At 33.7% G+C, this 21,710-nt stretch overlaps 3 protein-coding genes across 10 annotated transcripts in view; 1 reads left to right on the top strand and 2 right to left on the bottom strand.

The window, feature by feature from the left end:
* The window catches only part of LOC114252534 (neuronal calcium sensor 2), a 163,277-nt gene extending 146,972 nt beyond the window's left edge, over positions 1–16,305 (bottom strand). Inside the window, exon 1 of the mRNA XM_028187036.2 lies at positions 16,020–16,305. The gene's annotated coding sequence lies outside the window, so the exon portion shown is untranslated. The remainder of the gene's footprint in view (positions 1–16,019) is intronic.
* Nca (neurocalcin homolog) overlaps positions 1–16,621 on the bottom strand; it is a 170,639-nt gene extending 154,018 nt beyond the window's left edge. For 2 of the 4 annotated variants that reach the window (XM_028187034.2, XM_028187031.2), the window contains exon 1: positions 16,320–16,621. The gene's annotated coding sequence lies outside the window, so the exon portion shown is untranslated. The remainder of the gene's footprint in view (positions 1–16,319) is intronic. The other 2 variants (XM_028187032.2, XM_028187033.2) reach the window with 2 other exon arrangements.
* A 1,925-nt stretch (positions 16,622–18,546) lies between these two features.
* Positions 18,547–21,710, top strand: part of Ack-like (activated Cdc42 kinase-like) — a 43,803-nt gene continuing 40,639 nt past the window's right edge. For all 5 annotated transcript variants that reach the window (XM_028187090.2, XM_028187093.2, XM_028187092.2 and 2 more), the window contains exons 1-5: positions 18,547–18,722; positions 18,826–18,904; positions 19,666–19,846; positions 20,250–20,423; positions 21,037–21,186. In XM_028187090.2, coding sequence (XP_028042891.2) covers positions 18,719–18,722; positions 18,826–18,904; positions 19,666–19,846; positions 20,250–20,423; positions 21,037–21,186 — 588 coding nt within the window. In that variant the 5' untranslated portion in view covers positions 18,547–18,718. The remainder of the gene's footprint in view (positions 18,723–18,825; positions 18,905–19,665; positions 19,847–20,249; positions 20,424–21,036; positions 21,187–21,710) is intronic.

Here is a 21,710-nt window from a genome sequence, read left to right on the forward strand (position 1 = left end):
AAGCCCCTTAACAAGACCATGTTCAATAATCAAGAATGGTCCTTCCAGCAAGACTCAGCGCCAGGTCGTAAAGCTCGGTCTACGCAGTTTTGGTTGGAAACGAACGTTTCGGACTTCATCAGAGCTGAAGACTGGCCGTCGTCTAGTCCCGATCTTAATCCGTTGGATTATAATTTATGGTCAGTTTTTGGAGAGTACGGCTTGCTCTAAACGCCATGATAATTTGGGGTCCCTAAAACAATCCGTACGATTGGCAGTGAAAAATTTTCCCATGGAAAGAGTGCGTGCTTCTGTTGATAAGTGGCCTCAACGTTTAAAGGACTATATTACAGCCAATGGAGACCACTTCGAATAAGCTTTTTATACTTTAAATTGCTTTATATTTATGTAGTAACTAACACACTGTAAAAGTAATAAATGTTATTTGCAATAGTTTTTTTTTTTATTGTAACAGTATTTATGGCCAGACTAAGTATATCAATACATTTACGTTTACCCCCTACTTTGTATAATATGTCTCTTGTAATTATTGATCGATTTACATATTGTTTTACACGACCAATTACTCTCACTGTAGTAATGAATAAACTTGGAAAATATTTTCTGAACTTTTCGCGGCGTTAGCCACTGCCGCTACAGAAATAGTATGAGCAGGGCGCCGACACCTACGCCATTCAACTTTAATCGTTGTAACTTCAAAACGAAGTTTAACTTGTAAGGTCACGTATCAAAGCTGAAGGAAATCAATACAACACATTAATACTTCCCGAGACAAAAGTGAAATAGTTTGTAAGGTTATAGCGTTCATTACGCATAATGGAAAACACATGAATCGAGAACTTTTTTGGTGAATGTGTGTGAAATGAACTGAAAATAGTTCATTTTTACTAGCCTACAAAATTTTGAAATGAATAAAACAATAACAGAAAACAAATTACATAACAGAAACCTATGCAATCAAATATCTAATTTCGCAATACGGCTCGGCACTGATCAACGCTTCATTTTGGCAAAGGTTAATAATCGTTTTTCTATAATGTTTTTTTTTTTTGTTTTCATCTATTAAAATTAATAACACACAATTTTCATTTTTTATTTTGTAGCTACCAATTAATGAATTTCAGTGTTATCAACACAAGTCTTTCCCAACACTAAAAAAATATCATAAATGAACCTAAATCTCGGGGTGTTAGTGGTTATGGGCAGAAAGAAACCTACTATGACTACTGGGAAAACACTACTTTATTGAAAAAGCTCGCATAGTTGTTACCTGTCGATGGTTTTGTTCAGTTACAAATAATTCGATTTTCAAGTTCAATGCGAAAGAATTCACAAATTGCAGTTTCTAAGTAACAAACAGTTTTATTATTTACTAGCTGTACCCGTCCGTTTCGCTGGGCATTTAAAATTAACATTATTATTTCTCACCCCCACAAACATTCTCATCATTAACGCCCCCGCAACTGGTGTAGGGAGTCCAACACTCATATAAATATTAGCCTATCCATTAAGTACATGTATTTTCTACACGGATACAAAGTTTAAAGTCAATCGGATGCATGGTTCAGTAGTTATAACGGAGCATCCGTTAAAACCACTGTAGATTTATATATTAGTATAGATAAAGTTAAGTACTGTCTTTAGATATTTCATGAAAATTTAGACTAAGCAAAATATATGGTTGCCAGTTTTTAAACGACTCCAAGTGGTAAACATAACTGCGGTTACTTGCTGTTCGTGTAGCAGATACATTTTGTATACGTAGAGTCGACCAAATCGCGCCGAGTTACCGCATTTTGGGTGAACGTCCTTATTTTCGGATACATCCACCAATTCCTTACGTATGTATGTCAACAGTTTTACTGAGCACTAAACCAACGAAACGAATTGTAAGAGTACGTCATTTTATTCCCTTGCTCGTATGCATACAATAAATACCGCATCCGCGAGGACGGCAGTAAAAATAGAAGGTGCCGCATAACGATGCACGCGCGCTGTGAATTCATTATTATTCTCTCATTAAATAGATGTAAAATTTGGTGATAAAACTAGTGGAAACCAATATAATTGTAATTGTCTGAAACGATATTTACGTAATTTGTGAGAGTCGTGTGTATGTATCGTTTCAACCAACCCGCATAGCCATATGAATTTAATTTTGAAACAATGAAAAGTATGGAACATAATGCCATAATGCATAACCATGAGCTGTTAGCTGTTAGTTATTAGATTGTTTCTGAAGAATTAGAATTAGAAGAGATCCTAGAATTACAGAGGTCCTATAATTAGAAGCATAACTTGAAGTTACAGTGAGCCCATATAGACTTCTCCGGCTCAAATAGATTACTTAATACAAATTCAGGAATCAAATTAACAACAATCCGTCTGAAATTTATAATCAGACTTTTGGTTCATCAATTAAAATTAAAATAAAACATTCAATTTGCAATTACGATTGTGTCCATTTATTAATGAAAGATGAATAGAAGCAGTATTTATTTAACGTTTATTTTCCAAACGATATCGACGTCATCTCTGTGGCCATTAAGCACTGCCTACAGTACAAGTGGGTTATCTCCACCCGCTTTGACCGACGCAAGTGAAGAGCGAACTCGTACATCTGCTTACATGCAAACTTGAAAATGTACTTCCCCTTAGTTTAAATAAGAGATACAAGCTTTCATTTACAATCACATATTTTTGTTCATTCGATATTCATTGAATGTGATGAACATATTAGTAATATCGACGCTAAGACATCCTGTTTAGCGGAGTAATACTTGTTCGGTATTTTCAGAAAGTTTCACTTGTGACTTGTACCTACAGATACCTACTGCATGTATATACGTTGCCCTTTGTTACGGAGCTCAAACTGATAAACTGGAACGTGTTGCTAATACAGAGATTATGACGTATTTTGTAATATAAGCGCGTTATGCGCAAATGCGTTAGATAATGATAACAATAATATATTGTACATTTTCGGAAAACCATTAACTAAGACGTTAATTTCCTTTATAATAGAGTAAGAATCCATACTATAAATTAGTAGCTGGTTTTAGTTAATTATAAGACACAATAATTGAAACGAGCAGTGTAGTTTGCTAGGATGATTTCATCCCCGAGCTATCAAACCCTGAAATGAACTCATCCCGTGACGTTCCCTAGAGGCCATGTCATGTCCCTCAAAGATAGCACTTCACAATTGCCAATTGCCACTGTGCCACCAGCATTGCGGTTGTCCATGGACATTATGGTAACAACATTTCCACTAGGCCACACGGCCGCCTCTTTTCGAAAGCATTACAGAGCAAATCTATTATTTTCAAAGGTCCCGCAACGAATGATTTAGGTCTAATTATGCGTTCATTTGTAGTGACACCAGACTTGTATATTGTGCGAGATTGCAGGTTTGAGAACGGATTTATTTTTAAAATTTCAAGATGTATGAACGAGCTCGTGACCTACGTGATACTGAAGTGCTACTGAAATCCATAGATCACAACGTAAGTGCTGCCTGCCTGCTTGAGACACGAGGTTTACGTCTCAATCGTATGTAACGACTTTATCACTAGGAAGGCATTAGTGCTTCGCGGCAAAATTAGTCAAAATTAGGCCTACCCGCGCAGGCTCAATCCATCAATAATTATGCAAATTGTAATTTAGCAGGCTCTATTTTTATTATCCGATGTTATACCTTTAATTAAAAAATATGTCGTGTACGTATAAAGTAGGTACGCATTTAATTAGTAAGATTTCCTGCTGGATTTGAACATCAATATTGACTTTAATGTCAAAAATAAATACCTATAATGTGGGCACAAAGGATATAAGATACAACAAGTAAAAATCTTACTGTAAAAGCTCTTGTGGGCGCTATAACGTATACTGTATGTATTGTATAATATATACACTTATAAATGCGTAGACAAAAATTGATGTCGAATTTGCGTGTACCGGCTAGCTATTTACACTCACGGAATATAGCGGCGGAAATCAATTCGAAATCGTACCTTTCCAAACAATTCGGATTGACAGATCTCTCTAATATTCGTTATTACGTTACAAATGTGTCGCTTATTTCATTTCAAATATTGTGGTGACGTTAGGTATACATTGTGAAGGAATAATTTAGCCTGCCTTCTAGGCAGTTTAACGCTTCTGCTGAATTAAAAACTATTAATTTAATTCCTTCCATGTGTTTTAGTTTGTGGAGCAAGTCAGTTTACCTTCTAAATGTCTACCAAGTAATTTTGTTGAATCAGTAATGTATCATAAAGGTCAAAATATTTACATAGACAACTGAGTGTAATTCAGCAAATATCAAAGGTTAAAAAGTTCAGTTACGTTTTCTTGACCAAATTTAATAAACATAAAAACTGTATGCCCTAACTGACAATAAGTTGCTATTTTGCTTTTTTTGTATTTTGTATAGCGATGTAGAGTCAACGTTATTTGCGAAGAGCACAGGACATTAGTGCAACATATGGCCAATTAGGACGACTCTGCACATGTGCGATTAAATTGACGTTCAAACACAATATTTACAAACTTCCCAAAGCACATACAGAATGTACGTTCTTACATATAGTACATTCACAGAGGTATTACAAAAAAAAAACGCGTTAAATTCTTAAATTACACCACATTTACTATGTGCCTGATGTGTAAATTGGGACGCAAACACGATCAGTGACAAACGATGGAATTAGATTTCACATTTTCTAAACGAAACCGCGTGCACATGTGTAACCGCTGACGGAGGAATGTAAAAACACCAACAACAAACGCACAGATAAATAAAACTCGAACAAATTTAATTACAAAGTATGTAACAAGGCAAATTATTCATAGTACTGCAAACTTTATATAAAACTCTCAGCATTCACTCTTAGCATGACTGCGAGTCCCGGAGGACTAAAACACTGCGCCAGGCTTATACTACGTGAAATTAGTTTGAACATTTACATTTCTTGTTCCCAAGAATGTATACAAACTTACGTCCACTGAATATACTGTAATATTGACTTCGTGCTGGTACCCATTATCCTCATACAAATAGTCATCTATCTATAACTAGTGTAGGTCAGAAATTCGCACACAGAGATGTGTGAAGCCACAGACAATCCAGTTTGACCACTACGAGTAAGCTTATCGGGGTATTACGACTATAGATAGTGGTATGTTATATCCCGCTTAACCAGAAACATTTACTAACTGCGTTCTATACACACATGTACCTACATAGAGCGAAGGGAAAGAGGTAACAAGCTTTGCATTCAAGACTCGCAAAGATTTATATTTATCTATTCTTAATAAATAGTAACATCTAATAAACAAAATTATAGTAATCAGTTATTGGAAATATATCCTATTGAGTTAAAAGTGTTTCTCATTAATTACAACATCAATATCATCTCACATGATGTTTGAAAAAGACAAAAACAAAGTCTCAAACATAGTCAAAATAAACTCAAGGACAGGAATGCGAGGAATGTGTGTACAAAACAAAATATTTTGGATATTTGCATCAATTAAGTTTATTGTTAGTGTTAAAAGTTTGCATATTAATCGTTAACTTTGCATTTGATAACATTAAAAAAACTAAGTTTGAATTACAAATATTGCCCAAATAAAAAAGAAAGAAAGAAAAAAGAAATGTTTTGTCCTTAGCACTTTATTATTTTTTTACATAAATGCCACAGAGCGCAAATATCTGCGTTCATACCATAACTGCCTGTCGACGATTTACTTTCTTGTCCAATAATTTTTCACTGAGCGCATCGCTATCTGGGCGTCTCCAAACTTTAGACCTTCTATCATCTTGCTTCGGGTAAAATCTAGACTCATCTGTGAATGTAACTTGAGCTTCGTTATACAAATTTTCGTGATTTCGAGCAAAATTAACTCGGGATTCATGATCCTTCTAGTCCCATGTAAAAGCTATTGATCATTGAAAGAAATGTTGAATGAAGTTCGAAATAAAATCAAACGAAATTATTTTTATTTACATATTCATATTTGTGGTAAGAACGCAATTTAATTATATATATATAGAACATTTTGGAAATTAATAAATTTTATGCATTATATCTAAATTTCTACACGACACTGTATTGTATGCGTATAAACATTTCTTAGTATTACTATTAGATAGATAGATATATATATAATATATAATACACTATTATTACAATGTTCTGTTACATTTTTTTTTCAAAGTTTTGCTTTCCATCTTTACTTTGTATTAATTATACCTTAAAAATAAGCCAAAGGGATTAATTTAAAATGTTTGTATTAAAAATTAAGAATAGGGCCCTTATTAAGGTTTTTTTTTTGAGAATCAAGAAAACTTCAAAGACTTTTTATCTAGCGAAATCTTTTTGTAAAGGAAAAAGGTTTTTCGTACAGAAAATGAGTAGTTATAAACGTTGGCGTAGAATATAATGAACCTACATAGCCTGAAGTTAGATAAAAAGGTCTTGGTAAAGTTATAAGAAGAGAACATCGCCGCGGAACGGTTCACAATGAGCGTACGTGTTATCTGATAACGAAATTGTGAAATTTAATAGTTCTACACCAATTTGAAAATATCTACACACTAGTTATTATAAAAATTTTTGCTACTAAGTATATCGTAACGAATATCTACTTGCTTATTAAAAATTTGAACTATAACAATCCCTGATTCACAGAGCGCTTTTTGGTTGCTGTTTTAGGCAGGGTGGCGTACATATTGCAATATACCGCGTAATTTCTTTCGAAATTTAAAATACAATAAAAGAGAAAGGTCACTTTGTTTACTGCTAACCTAACTGCTCCCGTAGTTAATAAGAGTTGGGTTTTAAAATTCAATGTAAAAAAATATTATTAGTGATCAAGCCACTCAAGATACTGGACGCCGTGTGCACTCTGCACGAAATACAAAGTCATTAAATAATTTTGAAAGAGCATTACTATTTTTCAACGTTCCGGTGCGCAATTTTTTGTCAACAATTCCCTTTGATGTATGCAATAAAAAGCCGTATCTAAAAGTTTTATATTATATTTTATCGAGGGAAAAAATCTAGAATTTTGTTCGTTCAATCTCGAAAAAGAGAGAAATAATATTGTACCGGAAATCAATACGTTCTAAATACTTGATGTCATAATACTTGTCGCATGATCGATTTAGGAATTACTTAATTTTTAAAGTATGACTTTACTTTTATGTGTAATGAACGAACTAGAAGAATAATCTGTGAAGAATAATCTGTGCGACATCATTCTTGTTATTTAAAATTCTTTATAAAGACAATTAAGAAAGTGGATACCTATATGGTTTTTTAGTCAAAAATACTAAAACAAAGTTAAAATTGAATCATCGGATTCTAAATCAATTTACGTTTATCGCCAGGACAAATTAATTGTAAAAGATGGGGTGAACTAAATACGTCGAACAACAGAGAAGACAATATGTGAAACAAAAGACTTAAATCTAGTCATACTGGGATTCCGGAAAGGTCATTTGTAGGAATGAAGAAGATATTTATTATTATTAAGTGTACTCAGATTGCGTGAACCATAAAAAAAACCAAAGTTTTCAACAAGTACGTCCTACCATTTATGGTATGGTGGTTATGTGACAGGGAACTAAGGTATTCGACATAATCTGAGCGTCGGCAGGCTCATTTCAGCTGAACTCATTGGGCTGGACATATGTATATGCCATAGATAACGATTGTTAGAGCAGACGGGTTCATGTGTGGAGACCGCGAACCGGCAAAATTAAAGTGGAACACCTCCGATTAGGTAGTCCGATGACTTCCAAAGGGTGATTCGAAGACCGGTGTTAGTTGGAAGAAAACTATAAATCGTCTTTTCGCATTAAAAGTGTACAATTTCCAAAAATATTCGAAATTTAGTTAATATGCGGAATCACTTGGTTTCACCAGTATTTTACTCATAAATACTGTCAAAAGAACGTAGTTTAGTTTTTTTTTTTTTTTGTTTACCTATTTTTTTACTACTATTAACAAAATTAATACATCATTTTATCTTACTTTAAAAGACAGATAATGTAACTGATAAAAAGAAATGTTGCAAAAATGATTAATATTAAAAATATCACATTTCAAACCTTTAAAACAATCTCCTGTAAAATTAGTGAGTTTTGATATTATACGGTTTTAATGCGAGAAGATATGTCTAGCAGTGGACGATTATGGGCTGGTTAATAATGATGATGATAATTTTAGTGTTCAAGTTCTGTAGCAACTGCTATTTTTTGTAATACGAGCGATCGACTTCGTAGGTAAGTTCCGTGCGCTCCGGGTTAGAGAAGTACATTTATACAATTGAGATTTTGACCTCATGTCACAAAGTGGCTAAATAACGAATTATTGGCCAATCTACTGTAATAAATAATTAATTTTGTTTACCATCGTGGATCAAAAGAACAATAAAAAAAAAAAAACGAACCGAAACATTTAGAAATAAATCATGAGCTTCATCATTCAGCATTAGGTTGACGAATAAATGAATGAGTGACTAAACAATAAATATTACGGACCAACAACACTGGCCATCCGCACGTCTTTGTTTTATTTATTTACAAAACAGAATCTCCCGGGACTGAGTTGCGTCATTTTCGATAATCTAGAGCGCACTGGAAAATTGTACGGGTCCTTCGTCACTGTGCTTGTGTAGACCGCGTCACCGCCGCACCGTGTAATTGTGTAAATTGGCCGAAACCGCGCCGCCGTTTCTGCATCGTCGCTTGATTTTGACATATCACGGTGTACCTACACATTTACTAACACATTGCTGGCCACAAACGACACACGCATGGCATGATGAACATATTAATTTCACATTTATGGCATATGCACAAACATTTAAAAACAGAAGTTTTGTTTATGATGGTACTAAATACGTCATAACATCAACGTAGACATATTGACGGCTTTTAAATAATTGTATCTATATTATTTTAAACGATAGTGCCAGTAGTTATTTTATAAATAGCATTGTAATGAACGATAAATTGACGTAGCAATAAGAGTATTAAACATTCTGGGGTACAAGGGGGTGTGTAATAGGGACACCCCGTTGTCTTTGAAGGACAGTGACGGCAAGAACCGCTATGCGCATGCTTTTTTGTTATCTGTGAATCCACCCCAACAACAGATTCAAAAGCCTTCTAAATTTAGTAATTTAATGGATTCAGAAAATTATTGGTACATATTTTATAATAACAAAATGTTAAAAAAATTCCTGTTATTAAAACTGTTTTATACTTAAAATAACAGAGTACTTAGTCAAAAATGTTTCATATAGAAAATACTTAAAGTTTTTTCTCTCTCCCTCCTTAAAAAATCAAACTCACAGAGCACGCAAGTTGTAGAAAGAAACAATAATTTTCATCTTTCAATGTTATATTTTCGATATTAGGGGCACGTCATGAAGTCGGATATCCCTTTATTTCAACTTTTTCGATTAAACATTAAAATGTTAGAATAAATTCTGTAATTCTAGTGTATTGTGGATAATTTTATAAAATTTGTTTAAATTCTTTATCTAAAAAATTTAGTCGAGATCAGAAAGCTATAACAAAGTCTGAACGATTACCAACGAAGATATACTTTAGAGTAAATATTAATGTTTAAATGTTTTATAAACAAAAATGCATACAATATTCTGTACATGAATCGACCATTTTAAACCTAACCAGCATATTAGCTATTCGTATTTAAGTTAAGTATTACATGCTGTTACTTCATTACTATTTAATTAATTTATAGCCTTCGGAGTTCATGATACAAGGTGGAAACTTATCCTTGATATTATTAATTACCATTCTCAGATTAACAGCGTAATGAAATCAATAATTATCCTTTGTTCCAAGTACCTCATGTTACGTACACTACAAGTACAGCTTGTTCGTTTAGGTATAACTAGTATTACGTAACTGAATATTCCTTGAAAATTTGGAATGAAGTTCGTATCAGTTCGAATTATTTAAAAAGTAGTTATAGGCGCATCAACATACTCGTGGTAAATACTGTACATAGGTAAGTACTTATAGATTGGATTTTACGACAATATTTTCTAGATATTGTATATTTACGTAAATAATAAAATTTACTAGTCAAAAAAAGGGCTAACGTGTTTTTTCAGTGTCCTCACGAATTTGTGCGATTGAAGGGTTGATTAATGATTACGTTTAGATAAATTGATTAATTTTAAATTAAAACAGCATATAATAATAATGAAAACAGCAAAATTCTTATTACACAGCTGTTCTTAAAAATTAACACTATTTACGCTACTACTAACGCATTTTAAAAAAAAAACAAAAGATGTTGCTTGATTTTACACTGTCTTCAATATCTGGTGTACCCTCCTCGTTTTCTAATGCACTGTGGAAGCCCAGAAGGTACATTCTCCACAAGGCGTACCACCGTTTCTTGAGGAATTTGTTCCCAGCTTGATTACAGCACGTTGATTACTGCGTTGAACACTGCGTGTCAGTAAATCCCACATGTGTTCGATGGGATAAGATTCGGACTGTTTGCAGACCAGAGCAACAACTTTATACCAGCCCCCTCTAAGGCTTCTCTGATTGTTACAGCTGTATGAGCGCGAGTATAATCGATAAGAATCTTGCACCGATTCTCTGTGCATACGGAACCGCATGAGGTCATATGAACTCCTCGATGTAACATTGAGCTATAATTGTACCTTCATTGAGAATTACCAGTTCGGTTCTGCCTGACATAAAAATTCCTCTCCACACCACAACATTAAGGCCCCTAAATCTGTCACTTTCATAGATGCATGCATGTGAAAATCGCCAACCGGCAAAGTAAAAAATTTGACTTAGCACTCATCTGTGAACAATACTGTGCTCTGATCCTTAATATCCCAGGCCAGATTCTGCCTTGTGAACGACAATCGGTTTGCACGATGAGTACTTGTCTATGGAATCCCTACTAAGCGTCTTCTGGAGAACTGCTGGTCCTCATGTAACCGATTCCTAATGGTTTGATCACTAATACGTGTACCCGACGCCTGCTGCAAACGGTTTTGTAAGGAGTGGGCTGCGATGGAGCGTTCTCAACGGGCAGTTAAGCGCACGTAGCGGTTCTTCTGTGCGATGGTTGTTCAAACTCTGCTAGATCGCCACCTTCTGTTTAGTCTCTAAGTCTCTCGAAACCGATTTTAAGGATTTTGAATCGGAATTTGAATGAATGGCTTTCTTGAAGTAATATTACGGCCCTGGTTACGGTTGGTAAGTCCAAATGTCGTCGAATTCTTGGAATAACGTTCTCAAAATATTAATTCATACACTAGTTTAAAACAACGGTGCTTGACAGAATCTTCACTTTGAATGAGTTTAAAATCGGTCTTAACAAGCGGTTACAATCAATTATAAAATCTACCTACTTTAAAAAAAATTGCCGATCGAATGCTCAAAAAGAGTTTGTAAACACTTTAGGTAATACCACAATAAACCATCAGCTACTTGAGAATGCATAAAAAAATCAATTATCACCACCGACGTCAAGATAAACTAGTGGCCCTTATTTTGTTTTGACTAGTATACAATTAGCACTTTTCAGAATTAAGTTTAACGTGATGTCGTAACCAGAGCAAATCTGTACCCAACAAATTAAGTTAACAGTTCGGCGCGCTGTTAGCGACCCGAACGATCGACGTACAAATTAACACGGCGAACATCGATTGCATGTACAATGTGGTAATAGTTTACTTTAATGCTCTCCTATTCGACAGGGTATAGGAAATCATGACTAAATGAACACTTTTCGCTGAAATTCAAACTAAATGCTCCTGAATTATTCATTTTGAATTCTACCTAATAACACACTATTCTCTGTTCCTGTTATTTTCTGTTGGTCATTAAAAATCGATTGATATTGTATCAGTTTTTGTTGGGTTAGCAGTAGTTTGAATTGTTCTAATGTTTTTTATAAATATATAATTTATAAAAAACATTACAACAATTCAAACTTCCATTTAATAAGTGGTGAACTAGTAATCCTATCTCATTCATAGCACTAGTATTAGAACGACAACTAAGTCGCTGTTGCAGTCAAATTGCAGTATTATTGCCGCAAGAGAAACGAATGTTCTCTACGTAGCGGTTACACAGAATAATGAAAATTAACAAATGAGTGAACGCAGTATTGCAAGGATCCTTCGTAAACGTTTGTTATTCGCTAGTTCTGGTTTCTACGAACAAATACCTATCTCTCGGATTATTGTTTCATTGCTAACCAATTTCAGTTTTGTTACGAATAATACACGTGCGGAATATTATTGTCGGACGGGTTTTAAACGTCTGATTTTGATAAATTTACAAGCGTACATAAAAGGCGCTTATTTTTAATTTTAACCAGAACATTTTATGTAAGAGTGGCATTATCATTTTTAAGCAAAGTCGTATGGCTTTTTCTTTTCATGAATAAATATTAATACAGTTAATTTGAACTGGCTATCAAGACCCATAGTAGTCATAAAGTGAACTTTGCTAAATACTTCGAGACATGAAGAATCTCAGGATGGTCACTATGATATTGCACATGATTTTGTGTTGTCGATAGTAGATAAAAACAGGTAAGTGCCATCTTTAAGTCAACAGCGGGGCCATTACTCAGAACTATAGCTTGACGTATTTAAGTTCCAATTAAGATGCATTTTAATTGATCTCAATGAAGATAAAATTATTGTCACGTGACTTAGAGCCAACCGTTGAGTGCCACTCGATCAATCATAGCAATAACCGTTACTCAGCTGGTCAAATACAAAAGGACGGCTCGTAACAATGACTATGGATTCTCTCAACTATTCGAATTGTTCGTTTTGATAATTGTTATAGACTTTTAACGTGGAATACTATGAGCGATTTTTAGTGGCTTCCATTTTTAGTAGTTACTACAAGAAAAAATGACTAACAAAGTGACCAGAGCGTAAGTGCCATCGCTCACCTGCTGATTGATATTGCTAAGCCGCTAATAATCATTGAACTATATTTTATCTTTGCTGACTAGTTTATTTAATGACGTAAATTCTCTTTAAGCTTTCTACGATAAGCAGTACACGTTCATCAAATTAGTTCATAGTACAGTGATTGTCTGAAACTATACGAGTATATATATATATATATATATATGTTATGTGTGTACTATTAACTATTAATATTGTACTTAGTTAACCGACGAGAATTAGCATAATATCTGTTACGCTAAACTGAGGATATACGGTAAGTCAGTAAGATTTCTAGTCTTGCCGTAATTAAGGCTTTTGTTTGTTAACGGACGAAGACGAACTAAACGTGTGCAATTATTACCAAAGACATCCTATTTTTTTTTTATTGCATATATGGGTGGATGAGCTCACAGCCCACTTAGTGTTAAGTCGTCACTGGAGCCCATAGACATCTACGACGTAAATGCGCCACCCACCTTAAGATATAAGTTCTGAGGTCTCGAATATAGTTACAGCGGCTACCTCACCCTTCAAAAAGACACGCACTACTGCTTCACGGCAGAAATAGGCAGGGTGGTGGTACCTACCCGCGCGGACTCACAAAAGGTCTTACCATCAGTAAACGAACCTGTGTTCCTAGTTGAGTACTTTTAGATTTTTAATAGAACTAGTCATTCATGGCTCATCATGATTGGCCTATACATTGAATTTACTATTACTGATTTGTACAGTAGTAGTTTCATACCTGTCTCGCAGTATTGACATGTCAATTGAAATCAATAAACAGATAAATAGAGCTTAAAATATCTAAAACATATACTATGTAGGTATGTATGTTTTTGAGCCCGTTTCCTCGGACATTGTGTAGCTAGACTGAAACGCTCGTTGAGATTTCTATCGGGTTTTACTCGCTTGCCAATATAGGGAAGCTTTGGTTTCGAGTGCGGTTCTCGATGCGGCGTGTAGTACGGTGAGCTGTTTGCTCAACTAAGTAGACGACTAACGCAAGGCAAATGTTTGCATTTAAATGGCACGAATGATTCGTAAAATACATTTGAAACTTAATGGCTTTATTCACCGTCTCGAAGTATTATTTTATTACATTTTCTTAAAATTTATATATTTAATTCTCGTTCGCTTCACAACGAAACGGTATGTACATATCTCAATTAAGTCATTTTATTTATTTATTTATTTAAGGATTACCGACAGGGTTTACAGTAAGACATAAAATAACATTGACATGTATAGAGCAATTGATAACTGCAACTCTAATTAGAGGCAATCACAGCATGCATTACATTAATATATCAATAGAGATTTAACAATACTATTAATAATAATGAAAAAAAAATGAATAAATGAAAAAAATTATATAAATGAATCTAAGACGAAACCGCGTATTGGAAAGCCGTATTTGATATTAAGCTGTTGTTGTATTGTTTTTGTCTATTTTTACCTAGCTAAATAATGAAATTTACGATTTTTTTTTATTTTCAGCTAATGCGCCTAGCGTCAAGCAACTTCTCAAGTAACAGAAAAAAATTAATGAAAATCACATGGCCATAATGAAGGATTTATTCATTTGGTAGTAGCAAATAATAAATTACGTACGCCTAGGCGTACGGCTCGTAAGCAAGGACCTCGGTAATGGTGGCTCGAAGATACTTAGGCTTCACAAGTTAATTGTATCTCAATGCACTTCAAGTAAAGCTAGTAAGTTAGGCCCATTGCTCACACGCTTGTATTCAATTTGAAGCAAATATTTGTGTTTACAACTTGGAGTTAAGTTACTCGACGGCTTCTGGCGGAAATGAAATGACGTCTCCCCGTTAAGTTCTTCAGATCATACCGTTTAATATCAATATGTAACTTATTAATTTTTATTTGAGTTTTTTTTTTTTGAATCTGTCGAAGTGAGGCACGCTTTAGACGCTATTGACTTTCCTCCCCCACATAATCGTTAGTAGCCTAAAGGGATATTCCAACTACGCGCGGATTGGTAGGTGAACTCACAGGGCTTAACCTGGAAGGATTTGATAACTCTAGCTCTAGCAAGAGCAGTGCTTCGCTAAATCTACCAGCGGATCGTAAACCGCGACCCTTTGAAAAAATCGCGCGAGAAATTCAGTGGGTTATGTCTAAGGGCTAGGTTGCATCTCGAACTCTTCGTCGCATTCAACAATGGACACGTAGAAACACGACTTCATATTATCTATACACAGAAAACATGATGTTATGCACGCACGTTCTACAAGCACTTTTTTTAAGGAACTTTTTAAATTAGGAGTTCATGTTTGTAGTGTTTATTATTATTTTTATTATAAAAAATTTTATTTAAGAAATTATATGAATTATAGTGATATTTGTACAGTTGATTTTTACAAGACTTTATCCAGACTAGCTGCCTGTTGGTAATGTATTGTAATTACTAGATTTTACCTAAGAAACTATAAAACTATGACTTAAAAAACATTTAGACATTTCTCTTTATTCTTAAATTTGTATTAAACTTATGATGAATTCATTGGCATAATACCTCAAAATAGGATATTTTCTGGAAATATAGTGAAGTAGAAAATATAGTGTCACTAAGTGGTTTTGTATATGATAATAAAAATAAGAAAAACCAATTAATGATTTTTACTAGCATTGCTGATTATTATTTTTAATAAATTATACACGCATATATAGTTAATCATCGGAGTAGTTGGTACGGTCACAATATTATTTATATCGGTGCATTTTACTGTCATATTGAACATAGTATTTAATTTTTGGCATAGTTAACCTTAGCTCTAATATTTAATTTTCTATTTTGATCATAGCATATTAATGTCTAAACAAATAATATCAGAAAATTGATATACACCTATGTGAAACCAAAAAGTACAACTTTGGTCTATAGTGGTAGTGGAAAAAAAGAAAACTCATATAGCAAATAAACTAATTAGGACCTAAACTTAATTTTGGGGAAATTTCAAAAATAATAAAAGTTTTTTTTTTAGAAAGTTTTTAAGATTACTCACCATCTCGATGAATTTCGAAGAAACGGCATTTAGTTCTTGAATCTTCATGAAAACTTTGTCGTAACTTAAAGTCCAATAAAACTTAAAACGATAAAATTTAATAATATTTTATTTTTCCTACTTTTTATAACAACATTCTCGCCAATAATATAAATCCAGATACTAAATATATTTATGAAAATTATAACATAGCGCTAACAACTTTTAAAGAAATATTTCACTTATAAAAATAGTTGTAGGTCTAATAATAAATATCATTCTTGACAAAACTATATAGGAATTCGTGAAACAACCACCTACCTATTACAAAACAAAAGGTGAACGCCAATACGTAAACAAAAGATCGTTTTACTAAAACAAACGAATAAATTGCTAAGCGATAAGACGTGATATCTTTAACTTATTTTCAAATTTAAAAATATTTTATTTGTGTTAACATACATTGCGAAAAATTCACATTTCACTTCTAATAATCTTCTATCACACTAGATTGGATTCAAAAAATCTTAGTCTACGAGCATGTCTTTTATCAAATCGTGAATTGACAGGTATAACAATTTAGCTCCCACTGCATTCTGGTCTGGCTTACGCCATGTTTGCGAAGTAGGTTTCGGTATTGCCAAAGCTATTTTAATTTTCCTCGCAGCTATATGATTTTTTTTGTAGTAAAAACAGTTCACCGAAAAAAACAGTATTATTTACACAATTACATACATTTAAGTAAAAGACCTTCAGAAATGAAAACATTAATAGTAAAAATATATTTGTCGCCTCCAAAAACATACCCTGATTGAAACTTACTTCTCAATAATTGGGAAATTTGCCGACAATGCATTGGTTCTTCAAACAATGAGAGTTGAGTAAAGTAACTAGGGCAAACAAAATCGACTAACAAGAAAAGCTAATTCAATGGAAACTATAATCCAATAGTGTAATTTTGAGCTAGGGTTTTATAAATCAATTTTTTTTTTTTTAAGTTTAAAAAAAAAAGACCTATATTAATAGTTTTTATACTTCAAATTTTACTAGTAGCTGCTACGCGCTAATAATGCTGTTCACTGTTTGTCGTATTTATTGCTGGTTGCTTTTTGCATTGCTTAATATTCTTTATAAATGTGAATCATAGCTGTACATATTGTCTAAAGTAGGCAAACTTTTCTGAGTGCACCTCGAAATCCTAAAGTTCTTCTGATAAAATCTTGATTTGTTAAAATAGGTTAAAGTGATTCACTGATATCGCTGTAAGGTACCCAACCCTCTAACATCACAAAATAAGTAGAGAAAGACAATATGGTAAACAACGATGCTTTAACACTGTATAAACATTCCTGATCCTGCGGACAGAATGGAAAGTAATCGACGTCACCTAAAACACGTCATTTTGGATCCTCCCGATCCATTGACAGTGCTTTTAGGTACCTCAAGCACCGGTCATCGTTCGACGAGTAAATTAACCCTCAGACACAGCCCACAGAGTTGCTATTTTGCTAGGGTTCGTATTAGCAACGTCATCAGGTTTGAGCCCCATGAGCTCACCTACTAGTTAAGATTACGCTGAAATAGCCTCTCAAGGCTCTCAACTTAGGTATAGAAAAAAAAACTGTATATAAATAAAGTGATGCCAAATGCACAAGTTTTATATTTCAGGCGGGCATTTGACCTTCAGCTTTTGTCTCGGTCACTCTGGCTGATGTTCCCATTTAGCAACGAGGAACCTATGTTGAGTTTATCTGGGATAACATCAAACAATCACATCCGATAACTTTGCTGTAAATATTACCCAGCAACACTGCATTGAAAAAAAAGGATTGTGTGGTTTTGTGAAACCACGTTAAAAGTGTAACTTTTTTTCACTTAAAGACATTTAACTCTGACAAACAACATTTACATTAAGCACTAACAAATACAAACAAAATAGCGTGGAGCACTGGCACAAATGAGTAATAGTCTATACACTACACGGTCTACGTGAACTATAGGCGCCGCCATATTGGCCTTGGCTACTTTGATAAGCGCCTTTCACTTTATCCCTACTCCGTGGCCGACCGTCACGCGACATGCAACATACAGGCGAAAAAGCTTGAGACGAGGTAATAAAAGTTTCACTTTAAAAGGGAGACTTTCCTGCTTTTCGATCCTACAGACAGAAACATTGTAATAGCTGTTAAATACAAAAAAAATGTGAAATCAGCGTTAGAGAGGATAGAGGATAGAATAGAAGAAACAGTCATATTCTCTTTTGAATTCTCTAAGGTTTCGTCCCCATTCCGTACCACCTTGTAACTTTAAGGTAGTGCCCATATTTTAAACTAGATTTTTGTAGCTGGATTGGATTGTTGTGACAAATCATGACTGAGTTTTAGATTTTCTGTAGAACTTTAAAACAATGTACAAACTCCCACAGTAACTTTCTCTTCAGTAATAGGATTTCAGTTAGTCGAATAGAGGACTATCATTTAAGCTGACTAAATCGCCTAAGAACGTGACAGCTGCGAAGAAATGAATTCATTCGATTCTTAATACCTATACATTCACATTCATAAACGAAACGATACAAGAGCAACACAAACTATTTTCGTGCCCAATGCTCGTACGGTATACAAAAACAAAACTTATCTCCCGCGGTGCATAGATTTTTATCAAAAATATTAAATTAAATAATTATTATTTCTGGATGTGTAAGTGACCTCGCGAATACGATGGGTAAGTTTAAATTGTTATCTTATTCAATTCTCTTTGCGTTGTCCATCTACATTAAGCTTGATTAAACTTAGGAGAGTATTTTTAAATTATTTGTTTTTTCCAGAAAGTATAGGCGACGATCGAGAGAACTTAAAGGATTTTCTTGAAGAAGCTGAACTTCAACAATACCATGAGCTCTTTAGGTAAAATTAAATCATAGATTAGTTATTTTATGCTGTTTTAAACTCGTCCTGCTGTGCTTTGGCGTCCATGTACAAATTAGAAACTTGGAGCTTTTAGATGTTGCGTTCGTTAATTTGTGTCATTTTTTAGCTGAAGCGAAATTTTTGTTTTGTTTTGCATTGGCTTACTTTCGTTATTTAATGCGTATGATTTATTTAGATTAGTGCTTTCAATTATTTAAATTATACTTTAAACATTATACTTTACCAATTTCTCTGTTTAAAAGTAACGGTCATAGTTCAATAGCTTAAAACACTTTGAATGACACTAGGCAAAAAACAGTGTTTTGTTGAATTGTTTATTCAATTCAATATGAGCAGTTTTGTTATGATATTTTCTTCTATACCAAACTTACTTCTACAATATATGTAATTTTAAATAATAAATAATGTTATTGTAATATACTATATTAAATATGATAAAGTGAATATATAATATTGAAAACCTTGAGATTAGCGACTGATATTTTAGTTTTCAAACCCCAATGCATGTCTTTTTCCATCATCCAAAATAGCTGGAAAAGTAATATTTTCTGCGGTAAAATCAGATAATCACTCTATCTAGGTATACTTTAAGGCTATGTACAATATAACTTAAGAAGGAGGATGATGGAACTTAACAATGGCTTCTATGGGGCTATTTTCCACTGTAACCAGCAAACAATGCATGTTTGTGAAAATTTCTGTTATGTTGTGCATTCTTAATTACTATTCCTTTTCAGAGATGTCTTGAAAGTGACAAAACTATCGCAATTAAAATTCGTCGTGACAGAGGACTTGGTACAAATTGGCTTCTCGAAACCAGAACAAAGACGATATAAAAAAATATATTCCAAATATTTTCCAAATCCATACATCACCAAAATAAAGAGACTGCTTAGCTCTAGTAAAAAGAATGATCCGGTTAGTGATAGGTTTTATAAATATATTGTAAAGCTATTGTGTGTGATTGTGTTTCAATACTAATAAGTTTGTCTAATTGTATTGAATTCATCATTTATAGGGCGGATCTTTTCAAATAATGATTTGAAAATTTATACCAATCACATGATTGCTGCACTGATTTTACACTGCAAATATAGAGCCCAAATAATCTTGGTTGTTTATAAAATAAAATATTCTTGCACTAAAGTGTGCATTTAATATATCATTATTTTATTAATTAAAGTCTCAATCCCGTACGAACTAAAACATTATTGACATCAGTTTTAAGACCATATTTGAGTTTGTATCTCTGCATTCAAATACAAATGAATTTAAAATCAATGGTTATATATATTTATGAATGCACGATTTTTCTTTGCAGTTTTCACATGGACAATCGACGATACCTGTCGATTTGCAACCGTTTTCAGACAGCACCGTTAAAATTCCCACAAAACATATAATATCAATAGAAGATATAACTATTAATAAAGAGCTTGGCATGGGCCAATTTGGTGTTGTGCAACAAGGCACGTGGACTACAGGGAATCAAAGAGTTAGTAATATTGCCGAAAATTAGATTTCTTTTGGAATTGTGTAATCTTCTTCTTTTGCTCCCCCTTAACCCTCTAGGTGGGGTCGGCACAGCTAATCTTTCTCTTCCATTCTCTTCTATCAGCCGTCATCTCAACACTTACTCCTCTCTCTCTCATATCATCATTCACACACTCATCCATGTCTTCTTCGGTCGACTTGTTCCCCCTCTACCTTGCACTACCATTTCCCTACTTTGTGTTTTCCCTATGTTGTGCATAGATTTGGTTTCCTTTGAAAATGTTTTTTTCGGTATTTTATCTGACCCTGGATAACTGCTACTTCATCATCTTTCCCTACTAGTAAACTCCTTAACTTGTTTTCTAACTTTACCTTCGTGATAATTTCTATATAACTAATCTTCAGTCTACTGTTTCCAAACGACATTTATCGCTGTTCATTTATTTTAAGAAAGATATAACTACGTTTAGTAAAAAACTTTTAATGATTTAACAGTTAGGTATAGTGATTGTATATAATTTATGTGATAGTAGTGAGAGTATAGTAATAGTTTTTTTTTATTCATTAAATATAAATGTTGAAAACAAATTTGTTACAAAAGCTATGTATTTCAGCTGCAAGTTGCAATAAAATGTTTGGGAAACGAACGTATGACATCAAATTCAACTGAGTTCCTAAAGGAGGCAGCCGTGATGCACAGCATAGAGCATCCAAATATAGTGCGATTGTTTGGCGTCGTTCTGCATTTAGATTCCTTGATGTTGGTGAGTATGCTGTTTTTATACTTACATTCTAACCTTAAGATTTATAATTGTATGTACATCGATTGTCATTTAATGTGGCTAGTTCGAAATTAGAAACTTTGCTCTTAAATAATTTCTCGAAATTTGTTTTTGTTTCACGTGAACGTTTCAATGGAGAGTAGAGGTAAATAGAACTGTGTTTAGTAAGACATAGGTTGGAAAATTGTCCAGCTACAAATTATGATTCGAAATAGCGCTAGCGTAGTTATGGTTTGATATGAATGCAGCAGCTATAAACGAACTGAAATGTGCTAGGTTGACAAATTTAATTTGATAATTTTTGGTGCTATCTATGAAATTACATATCTTGCTACGGTGGCGCTACCCTGTGACCTTTACCTCTACCCTCTGTACCTTCAAGGCATCATTCAGCATTTGTCTACGTGTATGTGCCAAGCCGTACACTGTCCATGCATAAACTGTTTGGATCATCTTATCACAATATACTGATTTAAAATCAGATCTACCGTCAATCTTAATTTATT

The sequence above is a fragment of the Bombyx mandarina genome, chromosome 01, assembly GCF_030267445.1.
Source record: "Bombyx mandarina strain Sakado chromosome 01, ASM3026744v2".
In the NCBI taxonomy this organism is placed as follows: Eukaryota; Metazoa; Arthropoda; class Insecta; order Lepidoptera; family Bombycidae; genus Bombyx; species Bombyx mandarina.